General features: G+C 41.1%; 1 protein-coding gene across 1 annotated transcript in view; it reads left to right on the top strand.

Annotated features, from left to right (window-relative positions):
• Nucleotides 1–25,634, top strand: part of igsf21a (immunoglobin superfamily, member 21a) — a 229,489-nt gene that overhangs the window by 176,372 nt on the left and 27,483 nt on the right. Inside the window, exon 5 of the mRNA XM_054784820.1 lies at nucleotides 8,293–8,408. Coding sequence (XP_054640795.1) covers nucleotides 8,293–8,408 — 116 coding nt within the window. The remainder of the gene's footprint in view (nucleotides 1–8,292; nucleotides 8,409–25,634) is intronic.

Raw genomic sequence — 25,634 nt, 5'->3', positions numbered from 1 at the left:
GGACACAAATGGAGTTCCACTCTCTCTTTCTATCCCTGATAGAAAAAGATCCACAGATTTATATGTGCAGGATCCTTTTCAGTTACTTTTAAAGAAAAGAAAGGCTTGAATAAATCCATTCTTGAAGCAAACTGTGGGGACAAATGAATGTCACATCCACATGCAGTGTTGCACACTCTCACCTGACGGGTGAATGTGATTAATAATCCCCAGCAAAAATCGAAGGAGACGACGCAGTGAGGATTCCAGCTGTGGAAGGCTGAGATGTTTCTGCCTTTACACAGTGTTGAGCTGAGCATCTTTTATTATACGAGGAGAAGGCGAGACATGGAGCTGGAATTTTTAAATCTGTGCTCCCATCCTTTGTGTCTTTGGAAGAAAGCTCCGTATTGACTGAGAAAGTTTCTCAGCTTTTGCAATTTTCCTCTCTTAGAAGTGTTTTTTATTTATTGTTTGGCAAACTCGGACGTGGCGCTGTTACTTGTTTTTTGCGTTTTGACGCATAATTTCTTCACTTGGTGCCTCATGCAGACAGCTAGTGTCATGACTAGCGATCCGTACTGAAACTCGGTATCATCATGCCACTAGTGCCGATGTAAAGGTTAGTGACTGGACCCAAAATGTAAGTACCTATCGTTGCTCATTTTGGTGCAAAATGAATGCAGACTCAGCCTTCTGCAATAAGTGCTTGATGCTGATATTGGACAAGTTTTGCGCAAGTCTTGTAAGTAGCGCAAGGTCCCCACAGACACATGCTTCTTTTTAAACTTTATTGCTGACATTAACACACCAACAGCGGTGCTCCAACGCGGTAAACTTCACACAGGTTTCTCCGTCATTGTCCACACGATAGACAACACTTCATTACCCACCGACTTCAACCCACACCAGGATTATCAACATCCATATTACAACACCGCACGATGCCAGGATTGTGAAACAGTAATTCATTGCTGTATCTATGCACTTAAAGGGTCCCTGACATGGTTAATCAACTTTGCTTAAATGTTTGTGATTATGTTCTACATTGTTCATGTTGAAAGTGAAGGGTAAATTCACAAAAATTACATTTGTAGTTCATGGCGCCAGCCATGACGAACTATTCTTCTAGCGTAGCCTCATTTCTGGATGCGACGCAAAAGGGACACCACTCAGCTTAAGCAGAGGTAGATCATCTGAGGTAGATCATTGACGTGTTGCTGCTGGATGTTAATAGTCTCCAAGTGACACTGTAAGTTTTTCTTTTCCAAAACACAAAGTTCTAAGACAACAATGAACGGAGTAAGTGCAGAGAATGAGAGCCAGATGGACGCCCTCATCGAGTTCTATCCTTTGCAGTGACTGATGACCGCTTTGAAGGAACACCTTCTTTACAAGAAGCATTTAGCTTGAAAGTATGGCAAAAATGCATTTTGAAAAAGGGTGCTATTCTGTCGGTATACAAGAAAAAAAAACACTGCATCAAAGTTGCCATAGAACACAGTGAGTCATGTCTTGTTTACATAATGTATTGTAAACACTATTCCACAATAGTGACAAGGCTGCAAAGCATTATACGTGTTATACAAACATCTTTCGACAGCGATATGTTTACTGGGCGGGGGGGGGGATTGGGCGCCGGTGATGGCGATCATTCATCGTTGACGGGAGGCCACATGTACATTAAAACAGAAACCCCTTCACGCACATTAAAATTTAAAACTATAACTGAAGGATAAGAAAACTAACTGTACCATTCTGTGTTTTGACAGGGACCAATCTCCATTTCCATGTTTTAAGGCTTAAGTCCATATGTCATCTCCAAATGTTTCCATCCATTCATTTTCTATGCCGCTTATCCTCACTAGGGTCGGCAGGGGTATGCTGGAGCCTATCTCAGCTGCCTTTGGGTGAGCGGAGATGTACAGTCAGTAACAGCAGTCGCAAGTAAATCACAGGGCACATACAGACACACTTTGTATTCACACTTTAGACAATTTAGAGGCGCCAATTAACCTAACATGCATGTTTGTGGGCGGAAACCGGAGTACCCGGAGAAAACCCACGCACGCACGGGGAGAACATGCAAACTCCACACAGAGATGCCCAACGGAGATTTGAAACCAGGTCTTCCAGATCTCCTGACTGTGTGGCCAACATGCTAACCTCGCGGCCACTTTGTGGTCCTATAAATGTTTCTTCCTCCTCAAACTATTGACACATCACTCAAATCTTTGCTATAATGACTGTAAACATCACGGGTGCCCATTACGTCCATCGCGAGCCACCGGTCGACCACGAAGGTAGTTTTGCTCGATCACATAAATGTCACTTTGTAAATGTCACATGACATCAGTCAGCTGAGATTAAGCTGCCCTCCTGATTCGCTCCCCTGTGACATCTCAAACATACACATTATTATTCGGATTATGGATAAACTAACTCGGCGGTAAGATGTTTATATCTATAACAAAAGTTATCAGTTCACTTGTAGCGGCTAGTTACGTAGAAAAAAGGTCAATTGTTTGATGGCTTTGCTTTGCATTATGAACTCCACTATAGAAATGCATGCTTTCTACACTTGTACTTGTACATAAATACTATATATATACACATAATGTATATGTTCTGTATATTTATAGTAGGAGGAAGAGCTTTGGGTAATTTGGTCATTTTAAAAGTAGCTTGGAGGCTGAAAAAGTGTGAACCCTTGGTTAACATCCTCTGTCTCGTACACCGCTATGTTTGTGGAGCTGAGCGGTGTTACCCTGATGATCTCACATCCAGAAATTAGGCTGCGCTGCAAGAACTAGTTCATCATGGCTTTCGCCATGAACCACATGTAATTTTTGTTAATTTATCATTAGCTTTCTACAAATTGAACAATGTAGAACATAATTACAAAAAATATACAATACAATAAAATATAGTATATAATATATTTAAAGGGATAGCTCGTATCTTCTTCTGCTGTGGAACACACGTAAACAAGATGGCCGCGGCGCTTCGTCGCGGATGAAGATGATCTTCATCACATACACACGAATGGAGAGGTGGCAGTGCGCAGGGACACGGCGGGAAACTCCTTACTTAAATGACCCAGCAACTAAGCAGAACTACGTTCCCCGTCACGGAAATCTGACCAGAAGTGGACTCGCGGGACCAATTGGGGGGTTAAGTCACTGTTGATATAGATGGCGATGTCATACAACTTCATGTCAAAAAATCCAAACTATCCCTTTAAGTAAAGTTGATGAATCATATCAGGGACCCTTCAAACAGCAGAATGTATGCATAAAGTACAGTTATCGTTTATTGCAGTTAATTGGTTCCAGACTCGACCATGATAAGTGAATTTCCGCGAAGTAGGATTCCTGATTTATAAATGGAATGTTTTCATAGTTAGAGCATAGAAAACCTGTTTACGACCTCCTACATAAGTTTTTTTCAACATTAGGAGAGCCCTCCAGACATGAAATAACACTCCTATAGTCACCTTTACACTCGTACTACCCAATATAGTGGATATAATAATAGCAAATAAGACATAAGACTCACAGATGTTCGAATGGAAAATAAAAAGGAACTATTTCATATTGGTGAATTTAATACTTTGTTATATCCATCCATCCATATTCTATGCCGCTTATCCTCACTACGGTCATGGGTATGTTGGAGCCAGCCAATCGCAGGGCACATATAGACAAACAATCATTCACACTCACATTCATACCTATGGACAATTTAGAGTCCAAACATGCATGTTTTTGGAATGTGGGAGGAAACCCGAGTACCCGGAGAAGACCCACGCACGCACGGGGAGAACATGCAAACTCCACACAGAAATGTTCAACGGAGATTTGAACCCAGATCTTGCAGATCTCCTGACTATGTGGCCAACATGCTAACCACTCGGCCACCGTGCTTATAACTTAGGTATATTTTTAATTACATTATTGAAGTAATTTACTATCATGTTCAACTAGCATGCCACAAAATTTTGAAACATTAAAAAGGCACCGTTTAAGCACCAGCACCGCTTCACCATTTGTAAACGTCTAAACGATAACCCACCTTAGTCATGATTTTTATTATAAGAAGAACTACACCCATGTACAAGTTTGACAGTCAAGATACAAGGTAAAGCTTTCAGGGGTGGGCAAAGACGGCGCAGCAATTAGACCTTTGGAGGAGGACTCAGACAAGCGCCTAATCCTTCACAGGAGCTGTGTGTTTGCACAGCGGTTTTACTTTTAATCACATCAGATTTGTCGGCCCAGTGTCATTGCACTTTTTGGCTTCATGTGGCAGGAAACAAGAGTGGTGGTGCTCAATTATTTATCTCTGCAAACTCAAGAACGCTGATTGTTGCGGCTCTGGCAAAGGTACTTGTCGGGAATTAGAAGGGCTTATCCGTCGAGCAAACGCTTGCACTATGATGATTATTATTATTATTAGATTAATGAGATTAGCTTTTCTCCAAAAGAAAAATGTCTACCTGGAAGCTATTCAGAGGCCACAAAATAATAAAATGGAACAATGGAATTTTTCATCTTAAACTTAGGACTACTATGGAACTTTGTAGGTGGAACATAGTGTATTCCATTCCAGCACACCAGTAGCTTCTTATTTGTTTTAATTTTGAAAAAAAAAACGCACTATAAGAAACAATGGAAATAAAAATAATCTGTTCCTGAGTCAAAAAAATGACTAACTGCACAGGTATTTTTAAAAAACTTTTCAAGTGTTGAATAAAATAACCCGTTAAGTAAGACGTGTAAAACAATAAAACACTCTCACTTTGATTTTGAATGACTCTCGTCACAGGTGCACCTCACAAGTGTAAAAAGAAGTAAACTACTCTAAAAATTGAAAGCAAAACATGTATGGTGACACCCAACTCACGAGACGAGACACGACGATACATGAGATTGGGTCCACAAGAACGAAATGAGATTTTAACATTCTTTTTTTGTTTTGTTTTAAAGTACAATGAAAAAATATGACTCGACAACAAACTTTTTTTATTTAACTAAGTCACAAAACAATGCAAATGTGTTTTGAAATATTTACTGTCACACTACAATATTATTGTCTACATTTTTTGAGACCGAATAAACCACTAATATGATGATATCATAATAATAATAATAATAATAATAATAATAATAATAATAATAATAAAAAATGTCCTATAATATGTCATCTTTCGCCCTGTAAAGTTGTGAAATTTCCATTTGTGACATGTTATTTTCACAAAGGCAATTTTTACTGTTTCAAACGTTTGCAGCATTTCTTGAAATGCGTCAAGAAATGCAAATACTGCTTCAAAAAGCAGCATTTCTTTGGCGATGTATTAAACCACACTCTCTGGGAGCCCACACCGTTTTGCAGTCGCTGTTTTGCCGTGCCATTCCATTTGTATTTCCAATCAGATGTCTCAGTGAGTGTTGACTGTCGGTGTGTAGTTGTTGTTTTTTTTCACAGATGGGAAAATCGGGTTGGGTGGATATGCTTAGGTGGGCGAGTTTGTTTTGTTTATGTTGCCACCACTTTCGAACATATTCGGCATACTTGCTCGTTTGTGTTAAGCTCACCTTATTAATGTTCCCACACGGGGGCTGTGGCATTTGGCTTTGGAATCATCTTTTTTCCTTGTAATTTCTCCTGCCTTCTATGGCTCCCCACGAGGCTCCACTCTGTTGCTGTGTATATGCTAGCGGCCCTGTCTCCCCCACAGAGACTGTATGACCGAAAAGAGGTCTCACTCTGTCTCACAACATCTCAAGCCGTATTCAAGAGAGGAAGAGCATTCAAGAATGCATTCTCATGTGGAAATATATGGAGGCCAGCACAGTTGTCAAGTTCATTGTCATTTATTGTGCGATTAATTCATTTATTTATTATTGTGACACAGTTTTTTTCTGAACGACAAATCTCATCATGTTTTGATCTTGTGAATTTCCTGCTGGTGACTCTAGAGAAGTTATTCTTCTGTTTTTCTCCCCTTCTTTTCTTGTTTTCTTGTCCTTCTTGGGGCTGATCCTTTTAGAATGCATTTTGCAAACCCAAAGAAAAAGGAAAACAAAGGCCGAGATTACATCACAGTGGATGAAATGGAAACGTTTTATGCAACTTTAGAAGTCTATTTTCCTGAAAAAGTGTGGTTTTGTATGTAAATTTGGGTTAAGTATTATTTTTGGGGGCATAGCGCTCCGCAACGTTGAGTCCTTGACTGGTCAGACAACTTGTGATGTGCCAGGTTGAGACGGGCTTGTCAGGAAGCTAATGGAGTGGCCTAAGGTTAATTTACAACCATATGAATCCCATCAATAAGCAATTAAGAGGTGTGGAAGCACAGAGGCATGGGGGCCAGCAGCTAAATCCCCACCTGCCTTTAATCAATTAATTGCTGTGACATGTCTGTTTAAGAGCGCCTGATAGATTTACACATTAAAGCGACACACAGAAAAGCCGCTGCGTTGACCTTTCTCGTTATCTCACGGGCCCTAAAGCGTGGCTGCGCAAGCTGTGAATTAGCATTTCTAACGAGACGCTCCCCCTCAAGTTGCGCCATCCTCGCTAGCTCCTCTGAACAAATTCACCACATATTGATTGGAATTTTGGGGAAGGCATTAAGCTGACTGATGTGAAGGGATGTGAGGGAGCAGAAGACTGTTCATGGCTGCCTGTGCATAATGATGCATGGAAACGCTCATAAAGTCTGCAAACACACCAAAACTCCTATAGTATTTTCATCTGATGGACAGAAACGCAGTGTGGTTGTCATGAGCTGCACTATGTGAAATAATTACTGACATAAACTTTGACCTTTGACACCTCTTGCTATATCCTGCGTCTGTGAAAGTGTAAAGATGGCTGAACAGGACTAGTGACTCATTTATCCTTTGACTACTGCTTCCTCACTGATCATAACTAACAGGTCATACAAAGCCAATAGTGCTGAATCAATCGATCAATAGCAGTAAGGAGCAGATGCGGATGAGTTTATTGTAAAGAACAGTATGACACACATGAGTTTCACACCATTGAATAGAGCAAACATTTTAAAGCACATAAAGAGCTAGATGGAGCTGCTGGATGTTGACCAATCATGATACTGCAAGTGCAGCTACTGCCATGTTCTGGCGTCAAGAGGTTGCCTACAGCCACAGCTATTAACGCCAACGTTTGCTCATTAGAGACTCGGCGGTGATTTGCTTTTGTAGACCACACACCTGGTGACGAAAGAAGGCCCTGTGGTTAATTGAATAGAGGTGTTTATTGGAGCATTGAATCATGTTAATATGCAAGCAGTCCTTCAAATCAAGTTGCTCTTGTATGATATGTTCTTGTTGGAGGACGGCAGGGCGTGATGGGGTGTTTTGCATGTGGGGTTGGGGTTGGTCGAGTTCGTCTGCGCAGGTCATGGTGTGACTTGGCTTTCTCCAGGGGTGTTGCCCTGGGGCCCGGAGACCCCAGCTCTTTGTGAATTGTGTTTGGTGACTATAATGATGGTGAATTTGGTGAAACTATAATTATGCTCTATAAAATGTGTTTTTTGTTCATATTTTTGGGTTTAAGGAACAGATTGTTTGGATTTACATTATTTAGTATGGGAAATAATGGAATTTTGTAACATTTTCATACGTTCCGGTTTGTGACTGACCTTCTGGAATGGATTAATGATGACAACTGAGGTTCCACTGTATAAGGTTTAAACAAAGATTTAATCAAACTTGGCATCACTGCCTTTAGTGTTGAAAAAAAAATGCTTTTTGTTTATTCCCACAACTCTTGAAGTGTGTGCAATAAGATGGTGTGCTAGGCACTAGATTGTCTATGAAATATTCACGTTCACCTTCCCAGGGACTGAAAGGCTCCATGTTGAAAAGTTGATTTTCTTTGGAGGGCCTCAGGAAGATTTCCATTCATTACCTGCTCTTCCACACTCATATGCTCACATGCTTTATTCCCTACCTTTTTTTCTCCCTGGAGAGGCTGAGACTGAAGGCCTAGTGATATCATATGTATGAGATTTTCTACCTGATCAGCCTCATCTGACTCACATGAGCCCGGGGGAGTGTGAAAATATTGTCCCGGCCTCTCAGTTAACATGTTAAGAGGAAAGTCTCGCTTTTGGAAATGTAAACACGGACTAAGATAGCGTCCGTCCATTTGTTTGTTCTTGTAACACTTTCAAATGAAATCTCACGACTGAAATTTCTATTTGTCGCCCACGTCTTATGTGATGTAATGATGGAACATGTCAGGTGACGTCAGTGACTGTGGCTCTGCTTGTCGTCCACACAGCTCCTCCAAACAACATCTCAGTGGTGGCAGAGAACACGCCAGCCCCGTTCAGTCGATACCAGGCCCAGAACTTCACTCTGGTCTGCACCGCCAAGGGAGGGAAGCCAGCACCGTCGGTGAGTTGGGGACCTGAACAACATGACACTTGATTCTCCGCAGTGTTAATGCCGGTGTTTTCTAAAAAAGCAAAAGCAAAAGGGATTACGAAATACAGTATAGTGAAACCTGGAAAAAAAACACACAATCTATTTCTATGTGGCAGTAAATTCCGTTTCTAGTTCTATGGTTATCATTCCACAGTACCATCACTGGTACCCGTACCGTTTTGTGGTCTCGCCAAAAAGCCACGGAATAAGAAAAAAAAAAACTCACCAGATATGTTGACATCTTGTATGATATTTCCGCATGACAATGATTTGATTTTTGAGGCATTTTTTGTAGAAACTCCAAGCTGAATGACTTTTAGGGTGTTCCACTATTGGAGTTTCCTCTGATAAAAGACTTCCACAAATAGCTAAATCATTGACATGAGTACATCCTGCTGACACCTAATTGCTTACTGTCTGTTTTTACATCAATGCGGGCATTCATATTTAAATTAAAGCAGCAACGTGTGACATGTTTTTTTTTCAAAATTATTTTATGCTGCACTGGCTTGCATTAGGGAGAATAGCATATGAACATAATATTAAAACAGAGATGTGCAAATATTGCTTTAATACTTGTAAGCTGATCCTTGACTGACAACTTAATGGTGATGCTGCATCATCGTTAAAGTATAGTACCTTTAAGAAACTGCATATTAATGTTACAGATGGTCACACCACCAGCAGTGACATGATGTTGATAATGTGCACACATAAATCTAATTTGTACATAATCATAAATGGATGCATAAGCAGACTGAGGAGATCTGCAAACATCCCAAGTAGTCGGGTGTCATTGGAGAGCACCCACTGGGTCATTAATCATTGTCCACAGGCATATGCTAATGAACTCCCAAGGCACAGCGCATGGATCTCGAACAATTATAAGCCCAGTGAGAGGTGAATGCAAGGTGAATGTGATTTCCGCCTCTCAGGTGCCTTCTTGGACAACACGCGCCCCGTGCTGATGTCACCACAAGACTTTTAAATCTCGTTTTTCCGAGGCTGACGGGAAGAAAAGAGAATGGACCATTCGATGGTGGTTATTTAGCTTCGCAATTATTGAGTTACAAAGCAAATGAGTGGGGATGAGAAGAAGAATATCTTCAGGGGAAGATGAAGGCCGTAGCAGTGCTAAAACAAAGAACAATTTTTTTGTACTGTAATTTCTGGTGTAGTGGCCGCTACTTTTTTCGTAAACTTGGAACTCTGCGGCTTATACAGTGATGTGGCTAATTTATGGCCATGTTCTAATCTTGTGACATCTCCTTTACTTCAGAACTACTGCTAATTGTTTTACTGTGCCACTCGTGAGTCAGTGAGGAAATGGGAGTTAGAGCCAATCACGAGCTATAAGGGCCCATTAAATGCTTAGCTGGGAAGAACTGTATGACGGGAAACCGTTAAAATAGTTGTTGTTTTTTTATTAGTACTTGTATTGTATATTCCTTACCTACCTTTTGAGTGTTAAGTTACTGTGTGATGATTTTAGCATTCTTTCTAAGATCACACCATGAGTCAGACTGTTATATTGAATAATGACATCCTGTTAGTTCCAAAGGGTTGACAAGCTCATTGTCAGTTTTCTCATAGCCCATGATAAGCTCCTGTCAAAGAGCTACCTGGTCCTCATGGGCTTGTGCGCGCCGCAATATGACATTTTATGACGTTGACATGTGCGGTTATAATCTAGTGTGGCTTACATATGTACAAATCAATTTTTCTCTCTAAATTTTGTGTTTTCGGCTTAAACACCGGTGGGTCTAACACTGGAAATCACGGTAATTTGCGCCTTAGGGTAATTTTGTTACTTTTGACAGGCGCAGAGACTCTGCTGTATAATTTGTGACTAAAGTGCACATCTAATGCTAACAATGTAGTTTCCGAACTTCGACTTAGCATAAAAACAACACGCATCACCTACATCTTTGCTTCATTTTCCTGTTCAAAGAAAATCTGCTTCCCTGGAATAACAAACAACAGAAACAGAAACCCTATCAGTGTACTTTAATGTGTGTGCACGCCTACACAGGTTTTGTTACTCTCTGTGGATGATAGTATGTGCTGAAAGTTTGCAAAAGTTATCCAACTTCATGAGGGGAAAAAAAGCTAATCATCCAATATGTTGTTCACTCCAGGAGATGTAACCTGCTTACACACACAAAGAGGTTTAATCAGCCTGCTGTGTGAGTGAGAACACCTGTGTGTGAAGGACTCGCTGTGTTGTTCTCACGTATGGAAATTACAAAGGCTACAATGGTGTGTGTGAAGCTTTAGTGACACCTTCATACTTGACTGCCACTCATCTCATCCGTTTTTGCACTGTAATAATGCATAACGCAATGAAGTCAAGGCCGCCATTTTTTGATAGATGGAAAGTGAGGAAGAATACATAATCAGCTGGAAAAGTCACAATGGCTATGTTGGAATCCTCTAAAAGTTGAATTTGAATTCTAAAAGATTAATTTACCCGTGTTTTATTGTTTTAAATATGCAGGAGTTAAATTTTTCAAGTTAAATGTTTCAAGTAAAAAAAATAATAAAAATGTATGATGGCGACATTTTTTTACACTTCCTTACATTACCGTAATTTCCGGTGTATAAGCCGCTACTTTTTTCTCATGCTTTAAAACCATGCGGCTTATACGGGGATGCGGCTAATTTCTTGGTCTCACGACATCTTGTGTGCTTCAGAGCAGTCATTTCGTGCATCACGCTGGACTGGACTGGACGAGACTGGACTGCTGCATGGTAGGGAGGCCAGCACAGGGGGCTGATTTGCCTCTGGGCAGGGCTGCCGCTGGGAGCAACAACGACAGAGGGCGAGAGACTCGCAGGGTTTGTGGCAAGGGAATTGTGGGGCTGTTCAGTTCCGACACTGAAGAAGACGACTTTAGTAGTTTTAGTGCGGAAGGAGGATGAAGATGGTGATGACAGCAAATTTTCTGGTGGGCTATACTGTAACAAGCTGGGTTATGTGGGCGGGTGCTTACATTCATTCTTAAGTGGTTCTGATGAAGTTCTTTGGGAATGCATGATTTACAATTACAATTTCAACAGACAAGTCAACAAAAAGGCTATTGGGACCTTGCCCTATCACGTTGCCTTCAGGGAGCATAGGAACTAAAGCAATTAATCTAAAGATTTTATGTAGGCTACATGTCGTTGAAATGATGAGCTATAAACTTGTGAGTGTGCATGGTGTTGAATAAACACATAAAATAGTTCAAAAGGTATTTTTACTTGATTATTGTTTTACGAGAAAATCCCTGGTGGTGTAATTGTACACACTTTTGCCTGAGGGCATGGGTTCGATTCCCAGCCAGAGGTGCATCAAAAAGGGCATTCGGTGTAAAAGCCATGAAAAAACCATTTATGCGATTGACTTGTTGTGGTGAAGCCTGACAGGGAAAAACTGAAAGTGGAAAACAAATTAATGTTTTGCTATAAACAGTAGAGTTCTCAAAGCAAGCGACACTTTGCATTATGTTCTGTTCTCTGCATGCTGTTAATGGAAGTTGGAGAGAAAACAAATATGCAAACAAATAGCAGTGCCATGTGAAGCGTCACCATCACATTTAGGGGGTATACGGCGAAAGTGGCTCCACAAACCCAGGCTTTGTGCTCAAGATGGAACTCGACAAAACCTAACATCCGTAATCAGACTTAATTGCTCCTGAGACGGTGATTATCAACTTACTTTGTCAAGTCCGGTTTTCGGCTTTGTGCTAAGTGCGCGTTCACATGAAAGGGGGCGTTTTACGTCATATTACTCTACTTCCGCTGAAAATTGAAGCGATCCCAGCCAGTGTATTTTACAAAAAATGAGTACGTAATTATTATGGAGCTTTATGAAGCGTTCCCAAAAGACTATGACTAAAAGCAACTATACCCTACTAGTCTTTTCATTTATCAACGCTCAACGCTTTGACATATTAACACTTATCCATTTAAAAAATAAATACATTGGAGCAACAACTTTCGTTTTTTGATTACATACATTTATGAAATATTTTAATCTGCTATATCTCGTTGTGACCACTAGATGGCAATGTTTTGCCTGTGACGTGTTTTGCGGCGACTTAAATTTTTTTTTTCCTTTTTATTATAAAACAAGTGTTTTAATGCAGTTGATTGATGCATCAGAGTGTTTATTCCTCCAGCAAATATTGTAATTTAACACGACGAACTCAGTACTCACGCAAGGACTCCCATGACATTTACATCTGCTAACATTAATTATTAATATTTCATATTCCATTTTATTTCTGGTGCTCGCGTGAGCATATCTAGCGTATTCCCTCGGCTGAAAATGTATCTCACTTATCAGGGAATGTTTTTGTTTTTTTTTCCATGTCCCGTCGGGAACCTTGGAGCTTTTAAATAAATGGTGATGCCATCTCCGAATTAGTTAAACAGTGAAACAGAGCACTTTCATAGCTGATTTTAAGCTGAAAGCCTGGACATAACCTGATCCCGACCAGACTATGACCTTAGCCTAAGTTACCATGGCGATACATCTGCTTTAAAAGAGAGCTCCTTCGCTGAACACGCAAGTTCCACTCAACACAGCTCGCCAACCCACTAAACTCGCGTCGCAGAAAACTGGTTAAGGAACCAGTTTAAACACAATCGAGTACTATACAGGACTCTCCAACAGTTGTTTCTTTTGTGTTGTTAAGGGAAAAAACAATGTTGTTTTTTAAATTATGCTTGTCAGACAGAAATAATGACTTTTGTTGCAAACATAAACATATGACATTGTGTCACAATAGAAAACATTCTGAAAGATTTGATTTCACATGAAGTATAGAGTGGGTTTGTTGTGATAAATTAGTTTGTCCCTCCATGCAAATTATTCCTTGTTGCTGTGCCTCTCTGTGCATCCTTCCTGCAGGCATTTTTTCCCTTTCACCCAACACCGCTAGAGCATCCTGCTCATTTTTGTAATTACAAAAAGCTTTGAGACATTTTTTTTATGTAGTCACTTTGAAGGGCTACATTTTCTGTTAATGCATCCTTCAAAATGATGATGCTACTTGGGTCACATTGGGGCCGGAAGGAGAGTTTGATGGCTGCCTGTTTTGGATGGTACACAGTCACCACGTTTGCAAAAAAAAAAAAAAATCCCAAATATTGTATGAATTTGGTTGAAACCAACGATAAGAGTGATCGTCCAGATGTACAGTGATCTGCTTCATCAGTAGTGAAGTAGAAATGGAATATCCATATATTGATGGAATCCATGAATTCAAAGTAATTCACTGCACTAGTAATTCACTCTTTTTAAATAGTCAGTCAATTGTCTGTGATTTTTTTTCCATGCGTCTGAGGAGCACAATAAGAGCCAAAGCAGACACATTGTAGAAAGCTAAAGTATTTTATCCATTTGTCATGCTTCTACTTGTGACAGTTATTGGCATGTAACATTTTCTTCCTCTACCCACATATCTAAATGAGCTGAAATTACCACAATCGCCTCCTAGTGTTCCGGAGGCATACAGCCAACATTCGAATAAGAGAAACGGGGACTTCACATAGAAGTGAGAAAAACAGAGGGGTTGAACTATTTGAAGAATTTAGGCCTTGAAAAAATATTGCGTCCACAAAGTGTCGGATGAGTAAATAGTCCCATTCACACGGGAGCGGCTTACTGGGTGAAAACGATGTAGTACATAAGGCACACCAACATGTGGTGCTGTAAACAGACACACACACACAACCACGTGACACACCGAAGCAATACAAGAAAGAACGCATGCACACAAGGGCCATCGTCTTCCAATTGTCCAGCTTGTCCAGGCTTATGTTTATCTTTGTAGCCGAGAAGTGCAAAACACAAAACAAAAGAAAAACTAATTACAATCACACCACCCGGAAAGGGATTGTACCCCCGCTGTACCCTCATTAAAATATTTGATGGTATTTGCATGCATGCCAACATCTGCATGCATGTCGTGGCTGCGCGCACACGCCGCTAAAACCTAAACTACAGTCATGGAAATAATGATTAAGTTTCAGTTTCTTGTTCATTTTAATGCCAGATACAACTAAATGTACATTTGTTTGGACAAATATAACAATGACAACAAAAATAGTTCATAAGAGTTACATTTTTTGGCAGTACAATGCTATAGCTATTTATGTAAGAACTTAAGTGATTTCGGTTATATGGAGTCCATTAAATATTTTAATGAGGGGTACAATCCCTTTCCGGGTGGTGTTATTGTAATTTGTTTTTCTTTTTGTTTTGTGTTTGGCACTTTTCGGCTACAGAGATAGACCAGAAAAGGAATGTACCAACTTCCCGGAGCTGATTGGTCCAAACGTTATCACTTACTATAACTCTGGGATTTGGCACATTCCCTTTCCGGCTGGTGTAATTATAATTTGGTTTGCTTTTTATTAACGTGTTTTGCACTTCTCAGCCACCATGTGAAAACATTCCCGCGTGGATGAGTACGTGAGCAGCGAGTGGCACCTCCACCCTCATTTAAAAACATTTACTTTCGATCTGGAGACAGTTGACATGCTCTTGAATGATCACACGCCACACACGTTTATGTCTCTGGCATTGTATTTTGAGAAGTGTTGCTATGTGACGTCAGTGTTTGCTTGGCATCGCTAATAGCCTCCCAGTGCCACTCATTAGCACGTCCTTGGAGCACGAGTGCGCACTGATTGAAAAAGAGGGTCGATAATGATAGTTAATAACAAGGAAAGCTGATGAAGTCATGGCAAGGAGCCTTTTCTCTGCCACTTCTCTCTTCAAATGGCAAAAACAATAAACATGAAAGTGTACAGTGACAGAGTGATGTATGCCTTAACAAACCACCATAATAGATTCGAAACTAAACAATCAAGGTTTTAAGTGAAGACGTAATAGGGTTCACGTTATATAGGTTACCATGCGTCTGTAGCGCTTTCTGACAATGTCACAGTTATTAAAAGTTTTGTGTTTGGATTCATTGCTTGCACACTTAAGGGGTTTTATAACAGAGGTTTCATTGATAGTGGCTTTATTCCTGGCACTGTAAGAACAGACAACACACAAGCAAGGTTAAAAACAACACACAAAATTATTAAGAGAATAAGCTCAATTTGTACACGGCCTTCATGCAAACACAACATTTTAATCAAACAAAGTGTATTTTAATATATTTTTTTCCCCAATCTGAATATTCTTTTCCTTATTTTTTTTCTAAAATACTACCAAATAATGTCAAAGGTCAGTGATGTTACATTCAGTAGATGTTGCATTGTGCGTTAATGAGATATGTAGTGGGCTAGCAGGCTGCTAACAAGGGCGTTTTGTGATGAAAATACATTAAGAACGCGCTTGGCCTCGTGCAGGGTATCAATGACGTGAGAAGATGCACACCACATTGTACGCGAAACAGAAAATGTACGTGTAGGCAAAAATTTTTACTTTAACGAAAAAACACGCTAATGGGGTGTGTGCTAACCAAGGTTCAACTGTATATGTGAAAATAAATAAATAAATATATATATATATACTGTATATATATATATATACAGTAGACGCCCCTACAAACTGTAAATAATCCGTTCCGAGAACGTTTATGTTATAGGGTTTTTATGTTATACGAAGCGTAAAATACATGTAAATAGCCTATTCCGTTCCAAATCTTCCCAAACTCACTCCTTTGGGCCTTCAAAATATTCAAAGTCCACCAAATATGGTGGGAAAATATAAGAAAATGTTACCATAAACATAGTAGAGTAACATTCCAATATAAAATAAGGTAATAAATAAGAATACTGTAAATGAATATAACGGAAAAACAAAAGCAATCCTACCGTTCACGAGATGTCTTGATCAGGAGCACGCAAGTGGAGGCAGCAGGAGAAGGAGGAGGAGGAGGAGGAGGAGGACTAGCCTGAGTCAAAATGAGACTCAAAGAGTCTAAGAGTCAGCTGGTCTCACAAACGCACACGCACTACACGATAATGCTGTGTGCAAAATTTTAATTTGTAACTTAACTTAATTGTTTAAGTTAAGTTTCTGGGCGACTATGAAGAGGAAGGAGGTTGAAGGGAGAAGCCTGTCTCTCACACAAAGTCACGTACGTGCTGTATAAGTCAGCCAATGAGATGAGAGCGTAGGCGGTGCCCCGATAATCAGCCAATGAGATGAGAGCGGAGGCGATGCTCCGATAATCAGCCAATGAGAGCGTGATGCGTCAGAAGGCATCACCAAGTGTAAGCTGTTAGTCTGAATTTGCACCGACTTCATTGTTAGTGTAATTTGTGAGGAATTAATAAAGTTGATTGAAAAAAAAAAAAAAACTTGCACCAACTTGACGCTTTACGTTATATGGAATTTCTTACGTAATACGATGCAAAAACTTTACATAAATTCTTTATGTTCAGTGGAATTTACGTAAAAGGAGGTTTACGTTATGTGAGGTGCTACTGTACTAACTTTGTATATTAGTAGAATCTTAGTAGAATGTTGCCTCACTTTTCATTTGAGGTGAATCTAATCTGTCTGCTGACTCCTCTGTAAACAGTTTGAATTGGCGCTCAGGTGGTGGATGACAATGCATGCATGGACTTGCTGATAGCGGTTGCATTTAGAGCCAAACAAGATGATAGTGGATGTTGATAATGGTAACAATAAGCTTGATAGACAGCCTCCTGGCTACTGATGCTTCTCCGTTGAACGTTTCAATAACAATGAAAGGCGTATCATTCCAAGAGGCATCCCTCAGAGTTTATTAACATCACCCTGTCGTCATAGTCACCATGTTTCGGGATTCACTGCAGTATTCTTGCTTCAATTCATGGGCTGCACAAAGCACAGAAACTGGACCTATGCTGCTCCTCCATCCGTCCTTCAAGCCATCATTATTGTCAAGCTAATGATTTGCGTGGTCGAAGCGTCGTCGGAAAAAATACAGCGAAAAATAAAATTTCGCTTGTCGCTGAATGCTTGCTGTTGCGGGGCGAGGTGAGCCGGTGTGCGTGCGCTGGTACCTCCGGCTGGGTTTTGATGACTGAGCTCCTGGCTGGAGCTTGCGGGTTGTGTGCCGCAGGGTGGCAATGCGTACAGGCGTGGTCAGTGGTCAAAATGCGTGCCTGTTGGTCGCTCTCAGGGAGGGGATGGCACTGATGTAATAATACATTGTTTTTCTAATATTCTTGCGATCGACCAGCAAAGACCCAAAGATCGGTTCGTGGCTCGTGGTCGACGGGTTGGTGACCCCTGGTGTAAGCCGTTCAGACCACCAACTTGTAGTATTCTACATTGGTCACTTGGTGTCAGTGATTGTTCGGTGAGACCTCCAGGGAACATCCATCCATCCATCCATTTTCTATACCGCTTCTCCTCATTAGGGTCGCGGGGGTATGCTGGAGCCTATCCCAGCTGACTTTGGGTGACAGGAGGGGTACACCCTGGACTGGTCGCCTCCAGGGAACAACCGGCTTTTATTGCCGGGTTTAAATGATCTGACAACAGGCACAATAATAATAATAATAATATTATTATCGGGTCTGGACCCAATTAACAGTGATACAAGAGATTATTCTTGTAAAATGACAGCTTTTTTGGTTTTTGCTGTTGTATTTTTGGGGGGGTCTTGTCCTTGAACACCCCGGACTTAGGACAATGGGACTGTACGTTTTTTTTTTTTTATTTTGGGGCGGAGAAAATGCATCTGTGCTCAACGAGTTATGTTGTTATTGCTAGAATATATGTAGCTCAGGTGAGAATATGAAAACAATTGGAGACTATTAGTATAACGTCATCCTCCGAATCAAATAATAGTTACCCACAGTCTTTAGTTCAACCAGGCCTGATGTGAACGCTTAGTTTTTTTTTTTTATTTTTAGAAAATTTATAAACATTTCAAAAGGAAATATATGCTCTACTGAATAAATGCCTGAATTTGACTGCCAAGATGGAGGATTGTACACCCAAATGCACCAGGTGGTGACCAGACTTTTATAACAAAGTATCAGAACTTTTCTGTGACAGGAAAAGGCTCCATGTACTCAGGTACTTCATATACAACTAAAAGGTAAGAAAACAAATGTTTTTCAGTTTACAAAAAATAAGCACTTGTGTCTAAGAAGTATCTGAAAACATTCTGAAAACCTTTTTTTTAACCAAAGTTAAACATTTTCCCCTCTCAATAAGCAACCTGTATTAACATAAAAAACTAACATTGACCACGTTTCACTCCAAAAGCAATGTGCATCATTCCTACCTTGTTCTTTTCCCCATCTTTCCCTCTGCAACAGCAAGAGAAGGGCGTTTGTTATTTACAAGTCTATTTTCAGCAGCACTTTAATGAGACATGTTTGGTGACAGCAGCTTTTTTTTTTTTTTTTACCATTTTCTTTACTATTTTTTTTCTCATGTCAAATTACACGTTGACTGTCGTAAAATCACGAGGGCCTTACTCACCCAAGGCGGTGCTCAGCAACTTGCCCGTGTCACTTTGGGAGATGTAACTCTTTATTTTTGACACGTATCACAATGAGCGACATCCTCTGGCAGCTTCATAATCACTAGAGGAAAATTAATCAGTGTTTGCACTTCCAGTTGATGACACTTCAGTGTTTTTTTTTGTGTGTGTGTGTGTTATTACTGCCTGTCAAAGTGAGATATCTGGAAAATTACATTTTAGCAGCTCATATAAATAAACACAAAGTGTGCAGGCCATTAAATGCTGTAAATGCCTGCACATATTTAAAAACACAGTATGGCGCTGGGGGTTCATTTGGTTGGGAACATTAGGTTCCTTTGTCTGTTAGATGCCTCACTTTAGCAGCTCATATCTCAAATGAATGCAATTACAGCCTTGATTATGTTTTCTGTTCTTTAGTTTTTTTAAGAAGAAAGTGAGTTTTACACATGGAATGCAATATGATAAATCGATGTTTTAACTTCAGATTTCAAACAAAAAAATCATAAAAATGCTAATTATTTGATATTATATGTGATATTTAACAACCCCATGACCCGGAAACGGAAGTGACACTTGCAGAATGTCTTCATAATAATATTGTGGGTCACCACAGTAATACACATGAATAAATAAGAATAAATTCCCCACTGATTCTGACTATTAAACGGAATTTTGGCTCATTCATGCGAGCCAGTTCTGATGACTCGGTTCACTAAAAAGAGCCAGGCCTTTTGACACCTCCGATTTTTTGTTCATTCAATGAATTTATTACAAATTAATGTAAAATTTGATTACGAAAATTACCTGTATATAAGATCGGATCGGGACATCCCTAAGACATATACTTTTTCCATTCCATTTTCCTCCGCTTATCCGGGTCCGGGTCGCGGGGGCAGCAGTCTCAGTAGGGAAGCCCAGACTTCCCGGTCCCCGACCACCTCCTCCAGCTCCACCGGGAGGACACCGAGGCGTTCCCAGGCCAGCTGTGAGACATAATCCCTCCAGCGTGTCCTAGGTCTTCCCCGGGGCCTTCTCCCGGCTGGGCATGCCCGAAACACCTCACCAGGGAGGCGTCCGGGAGGCATCCGGACTAGATGCCCGAGCCACCTCAGCTGGCTCCTCTCGATGTGAAGGAGCAGCGGCTCTACTCTGAGCTCCTCTCGGATAACCGAGCTCCTCACCCTGTCTCTTAGGGTGAGTCCCGCTACCCTACGAAGAAAACTCATTTCAGCTGCTTGTATCCGCGATCTCGTTCTTTCGGTCATGACCCAAAGCCCATGACCATAGGTGAGGGTGGGAACATAGATCGATCGGTAAATTGAGAGCTTTGCCTTCCGGCTCAACTCTCTCTTCACCACGACGGTCCGGTACAGCGACCGCATTACTGCAGACGCTGCGCCGATCCGCCTATCGACCTCACGCTCCAACCTTCCCTCACTCGTGAACAAGACCCCGAGATACTTGAACTCCTCCACCTGGGGCAGGACCTCATTCCCAACCCGGAGGGAGCAATCCACCCTTTTCCGACTGAGAACCATGGCCTCGGATTTGGAGGTGCTGAGTCTCATCCCAGAAGCTTCACACTCAGATGCAAACCGTCCCAGTAAACGCTGCAGGTCACAGCTCGATGAGGCCATCAGGACCACATCGTCTGCAAATAGCAGAGATGAGATCCTAGTGCCCCCGAACTGGACTCCCTCGACACCTTGGCTGCGCCTAGAAATTCTGTCCATGAAAATTATGAACAGAATCGGTGACAAAGGGCAGCCTTGGCGGAGGCCAACGTTCACCGGAAACAGGCTTGACTTACTACTGGCAATGCGAACCAGGCTCCTGCTCCGGTTGTACAAGGACTGAATGGCACGTAGTAGCGCGCCACCAATCCCATACTCCCGGAGCACCCCCCACAGGACACCGCGAGGGACACGGTCGAATGCCTTTTCCAGGTCCACAAAGCACATGTAGACCGGTTGGGCAAACTCCCAAGTACCCTCCAGGACCCTTGCAAGGGTGTAGAGCTGGTCCAGTGTTCCGCGACCAGGACGAAAACCACATTGCACCTCCTGTAGCCGAGGTTCGATTAACGGTCGTACCCTTCTCTCCAGCACCCTGGAATAGACTTTCCCAGGGAGGCTGAGGAGTGTGATCCCCCTATAGTTGGAACACACCCTCCGGTCACCCTTCTTGAAAAGGGGGACCACCACCCCAGTCTGCCAATCCAGAGGTACTGTTCCCGACTTCCACGCAATGTTGAAGAGACGTGTCAGCCAAGACAGTCCCGCAACATCCAAAGCCTTGAGGAATTCAGGGCGAAACTCGTCCACCCCCGGAGCTTTGCCACTGGGGAGCATTTTGACTACCCCAGATACCTCAGCCACGGTGATGGAACTGTCCGCGTTCGTATCCTCAGTCTCTGCTTCCTCTAGGGAAGGTATGTCAGTGGGATTGAGAAGGGCCTCAAAGTATTCCTTCCACCGCCCAACTATATCCTCAGTCGAGGTCAGCAGGCTCCCGTCCCCACTGTAAACAGTGTGGACCGGGCACTGCTTACCGGTGATTCTGCTTCCCCTTTTTTATTAAGCATATATAATTATACAGTAAGTATATTATGAGTTTATTATTTTTATGGCTTAATATATTTAACATGGAATAGTGCTACAAAAATGTAATTTTAAAGCGCAAACTATCATCCTCTTGATTTGACAAAAATATATTTGATTGTACGTATAACATTTATAAACTTGGAACTGACATCATCTACGTATTCCAGACCCATATGACAGAATATTAACAAAAATGTGTAAAACAGAAGTCACATCCACGCAACAGCTATAGCTGATGAAGAAAAAACGAGGTGCCATCAAGTACAGATCTCGATATGATATTTTAACCTTGCATACTCACCCTGCCTTATTTTCTTCCGTCATTTTCGAACCTTAGATGGCTGCAATTCTGTCACAGCTTTCCCTTTGTGTTCATGTCTGTAACTACGCCCCTCCCCGTTCTGACATTGCGGACACACAGACGCCATCACACATTATGTAATTGACCAATCAGGTGTGGCTTGAACAGAAAAAAATAGAGGAAAAAAAGTGGATTTTTAAAAGAGACGGTTCTAAGAACTGTTTCGTTCGGGACCGACAGATCAAGCTGTGACAAAGAAAATCAACGAGAGAAATAAACACGTTATATTCCCCAACAATCTACAGGAGCTCTTAACACAGACGAATTGCTGTATATCTATTTTTTGGTCTATTGTGTGATCTCCTCCTTGTAAAAAAATGGTGATGGTGACGTGAAAAGAAATGAAGGGTACCTGCATGTACTGTAGAACAGAGCTGTCAAGCATTCAATACTTCCTTTTTCAAGTCAACTAGCAAGGGAGAGTAGCTACAGTATAAGGAAAAGTATAAGCAATAAGGGTGTCACAGTATATGTATTGGGAATATGAATGTTTGGCATGGAACATTGGCTACAGTACAAATTTGTACCAAGGAAGTGTAACTCCCTCACAAACTAGTCACGCCTCTACTCCGTAAACAAATACAGCCTCTGGTTAGCAGGAGTCATGGCGAGCAATAGTGCCACGGAGAAGCCAGAGCTTGACAACCCTTTTCCAACGTAAAAGTCTGTTTGGGAACACTTCGCCTTGCCAGTGAAATATGTAAACAGGGAAATGCATGTGGATAAGACGAAAGCAGTGTGCCAGCATTGTTCAGTAGAGAACGGAAAAGGGGACTATAAGCTGGAACTGTCACTGCTGCACTTCAGGCACTTTAATTATTCAACTCATAAGAGTTTAATTTTTTGGCAGTACAATGCCATACCTACTGATGTAAGAACTGAAGTGATTTTGGTTATTATCAAGGAAACCATGGAAATGGTTCCATATCAGATCTTAAATTAAACTCTTATGAGCTATTTTTGTGGTCACCAGTATGTTTGTCCAAACAAATGTACCTTTTGTGGGCTATCCACAAACGTTTTCAGGCCAAAACGGTCTTTTAGCATTTCAGCCTCTCATCCACACGGGCTGTCAATCGATTAAAAATACTTAATTGCGATTAATCGCATTTTGTCCATAGTTAACACATAACTAATTGCAAATAATCGCAGATAAAAAGAAGTTTTTATGCATCATAAGTAGGGATGTAAATCTCTTTGTTACACGAGTTAAGATACGATTAAAAAACGAAATATTATTATATCAGGGGTCACCAATGTTTTTTCTTGCGGAGAGCTAATTTTACAAAATGAAAATGGCGGAGAGCTGCTAATTTTTGCACTATATGCTTGTTGACAAAATGTTGGGATCCACAACTCACATTTTGTTTTTCAAAATGCATTTCTTTTGAGTGTTCTCACATTATTAACTGAAAACCTGAATTAAAAGCCGGCTTGTAAGGCGCCTCATGTGGTCGTGGGGAACTCCCTGGTGCCCGCGGGGCACCATGCATGTTGGTGACCCCTGAGCTACAGCATATTTGACTTACGTTTTCAAAATCACCAGTGAAGCTTAGAGGATCAAGTGCTTTCTTTAAGGGGAATTTGGATGCGAGTGCTGCTTGATGTCGCTCCAGCTATGCTATGCGCCTTAGCCCTTCGACCGCCACACACACCCGATCACATCGATCACATCGCACGCCTCGTGAATTCACCACACCCTGCCAAGTGCCAAGTGGCCCCCAAATGCTGCACAAAACTAAAGCTTTTTAACGCGCCACCCCGGTGAGACATTTTTTGTGGCAGGAAGTACCACACGGCAGGCATGCTTGTTTTGGTTTGTGAAGGGAAAGTAGGCTGCTTGTTGAGGCTGCTCCTACTTTTGGTATAAGTGATACAAAAAAAGCCAAAGAAAAAGCCAAACACAAGTAGGTAATCCTTCGATTTTTTTCTGAAATGAAGATCCGGTGAGATGTCAGCTGTAATGTATATTTTTGTGTCAATTTAGAGGCCGACTTTTAACAAAACATTGGTTTGCATTCAGTATGTAGTACCACTGCAGTGGTGTTTGATTTAAGAGTTTGAGAAACAATTAAGGCAAAGTTATTGCATGACATGCATTGATCTATCCCCCATTGCTTGCCTGTACCTGCCGTGATAATAAATGAAGGCTATTTGACATGATTAACAAAACAGCCTTATTAGTCAAATGGTGAGGTATCTATAAGTGCTAAATATCGAGGTTTATGCCTTCCCATTGTGCTATTGGATTAACACTACGGAGCACTCGAGGCCCAAGTCAATAAAACAGTGATGGCTATTGAATGTTCTCGCGCGGTCGCATTAAGCAAGTGCTCCAAATTGTGTTGAGGTTTTAAGATAAAGTGGCATGCACTAAAAGTACTAAGCCACCCAGGACGACCGTTGGAAGTAGCAGTAGATTTATTCGTTGGCCACTTTTCCATGGAGATCGATATTGTGAGACTTGATTAAAGCAACACTGTAAATAAGACACTTCCGACGGGGAACCTCAGTAAGGTCAAATAGGGAGTTAGCAGTAATCACACACAGAACATTGTGATCTTCATATTGTTATTGAAGACACTTCCTGGCAGTTGCTGTTCTTTTTTTTCCATTTGGATGATTGACGTGGCAGGCAAACTTCTAATACAATTTAAAGACGAACACTGTTTTACTCCTACTCCTATTACTATTACTACTACTGTACAGTAATTCCTCATTTATCACAGTTAATTGGTTCCAGACCCGATTGTGATAAGTGACTTTCCGCAAAGTTGGTAATTGAATATTTTATAATATTATAAAATATATAATAAAATTTAGTAGCCATAATACGAGTACATTTTATATTTAAGACTGGCGCTTGTGCATGTGTTGCTGTAAATGTGTTCCGGTGCTCAGAGAGATGTGTGACGGGCAGACAGGAAGTGAAGTTGGGGGTTCAGTGTTGAGTTTTAGCTTGGCATGGGTTACTGCCCCAACAGTAGCCCGTGTATTTTATTATTTACTGTAGATGCCTGATAGTTGTATTTTAATTCATTTAGTCATGTTTATGCTTGAAAATGAAAATGTATGCAAAAAATATGCAACATTGCTTAAATATGATTATACAGTCATCCCTCGTTTATCGCGGTTAATTGGTTCCAGACCCGACCGTGATAAGGGAATTTCCGCAAGGTAGGATTTGATCTTAATAAATGGAAAATTTTCGTAGTTAGAGCATAGAAAACCTGTTTCTAACTTTGTAAATACAATCTTTATCATTATTAGGGCCCTGTACACATGATATAACACCCCTGTAGTAACCTTTACGCTCCTATTATATACCTTTATCTTGAAATATTTTTGACATATAATGTGTGATTGGCTGGCGACCCCTTCCAGGGTGTACCCCGCCTCTCGCCCAAAGTCAGCTGGGATAGGCTCCAGCATGCCCCCGCGACCCTAATGAGGAAAAGCGGTGTAGAAAATGGATGGATGGATGGAATATGCCATAGTCAACCACGAAACAATGATCAATAATTAGTTATTTTTTGAAAAAACACGATAGAGCGAGGGAGCGATAATCGAATCGCGATATTGCGACGGATGATTGTATATATTATATTATGGAATTTTTTTTATTAATAGTTTAATTTAATTAAAAATATCGACCGCACGGTGGCCTAGTGGATAGCATGTTGGCCACACAGTCAGGAGATCAGGAAGACCTGGGTTGTGTGGAGTTTTCATGTTATCCTTGTGTGTGCGTGGATTTCCTCCGGTTTCTCCGGTTTCCTCCCACATTCCAAAA

Source organism: Dunckerocampus dactyliophorus, chromosome 8, assembly GCF_027744805.1.
Source record: "Dunckerocampus dactyliophorus isolate RoL2022-P2 chromosome 8, RoL_Ddac_1.1, whole genome shotgun sequence".
Classification (NCBI taxonomy): domain Eukaryota; kingdom Metazoa; phylum Chordata; class Actinopteri; order Syngnathiformes; family Syngnathidae; genus Dunckerocampus; species Dunckerocampus dactyliophorus.
This window is presented reverse-complemented; position numbering and strand designations above follow the sequence as displayed.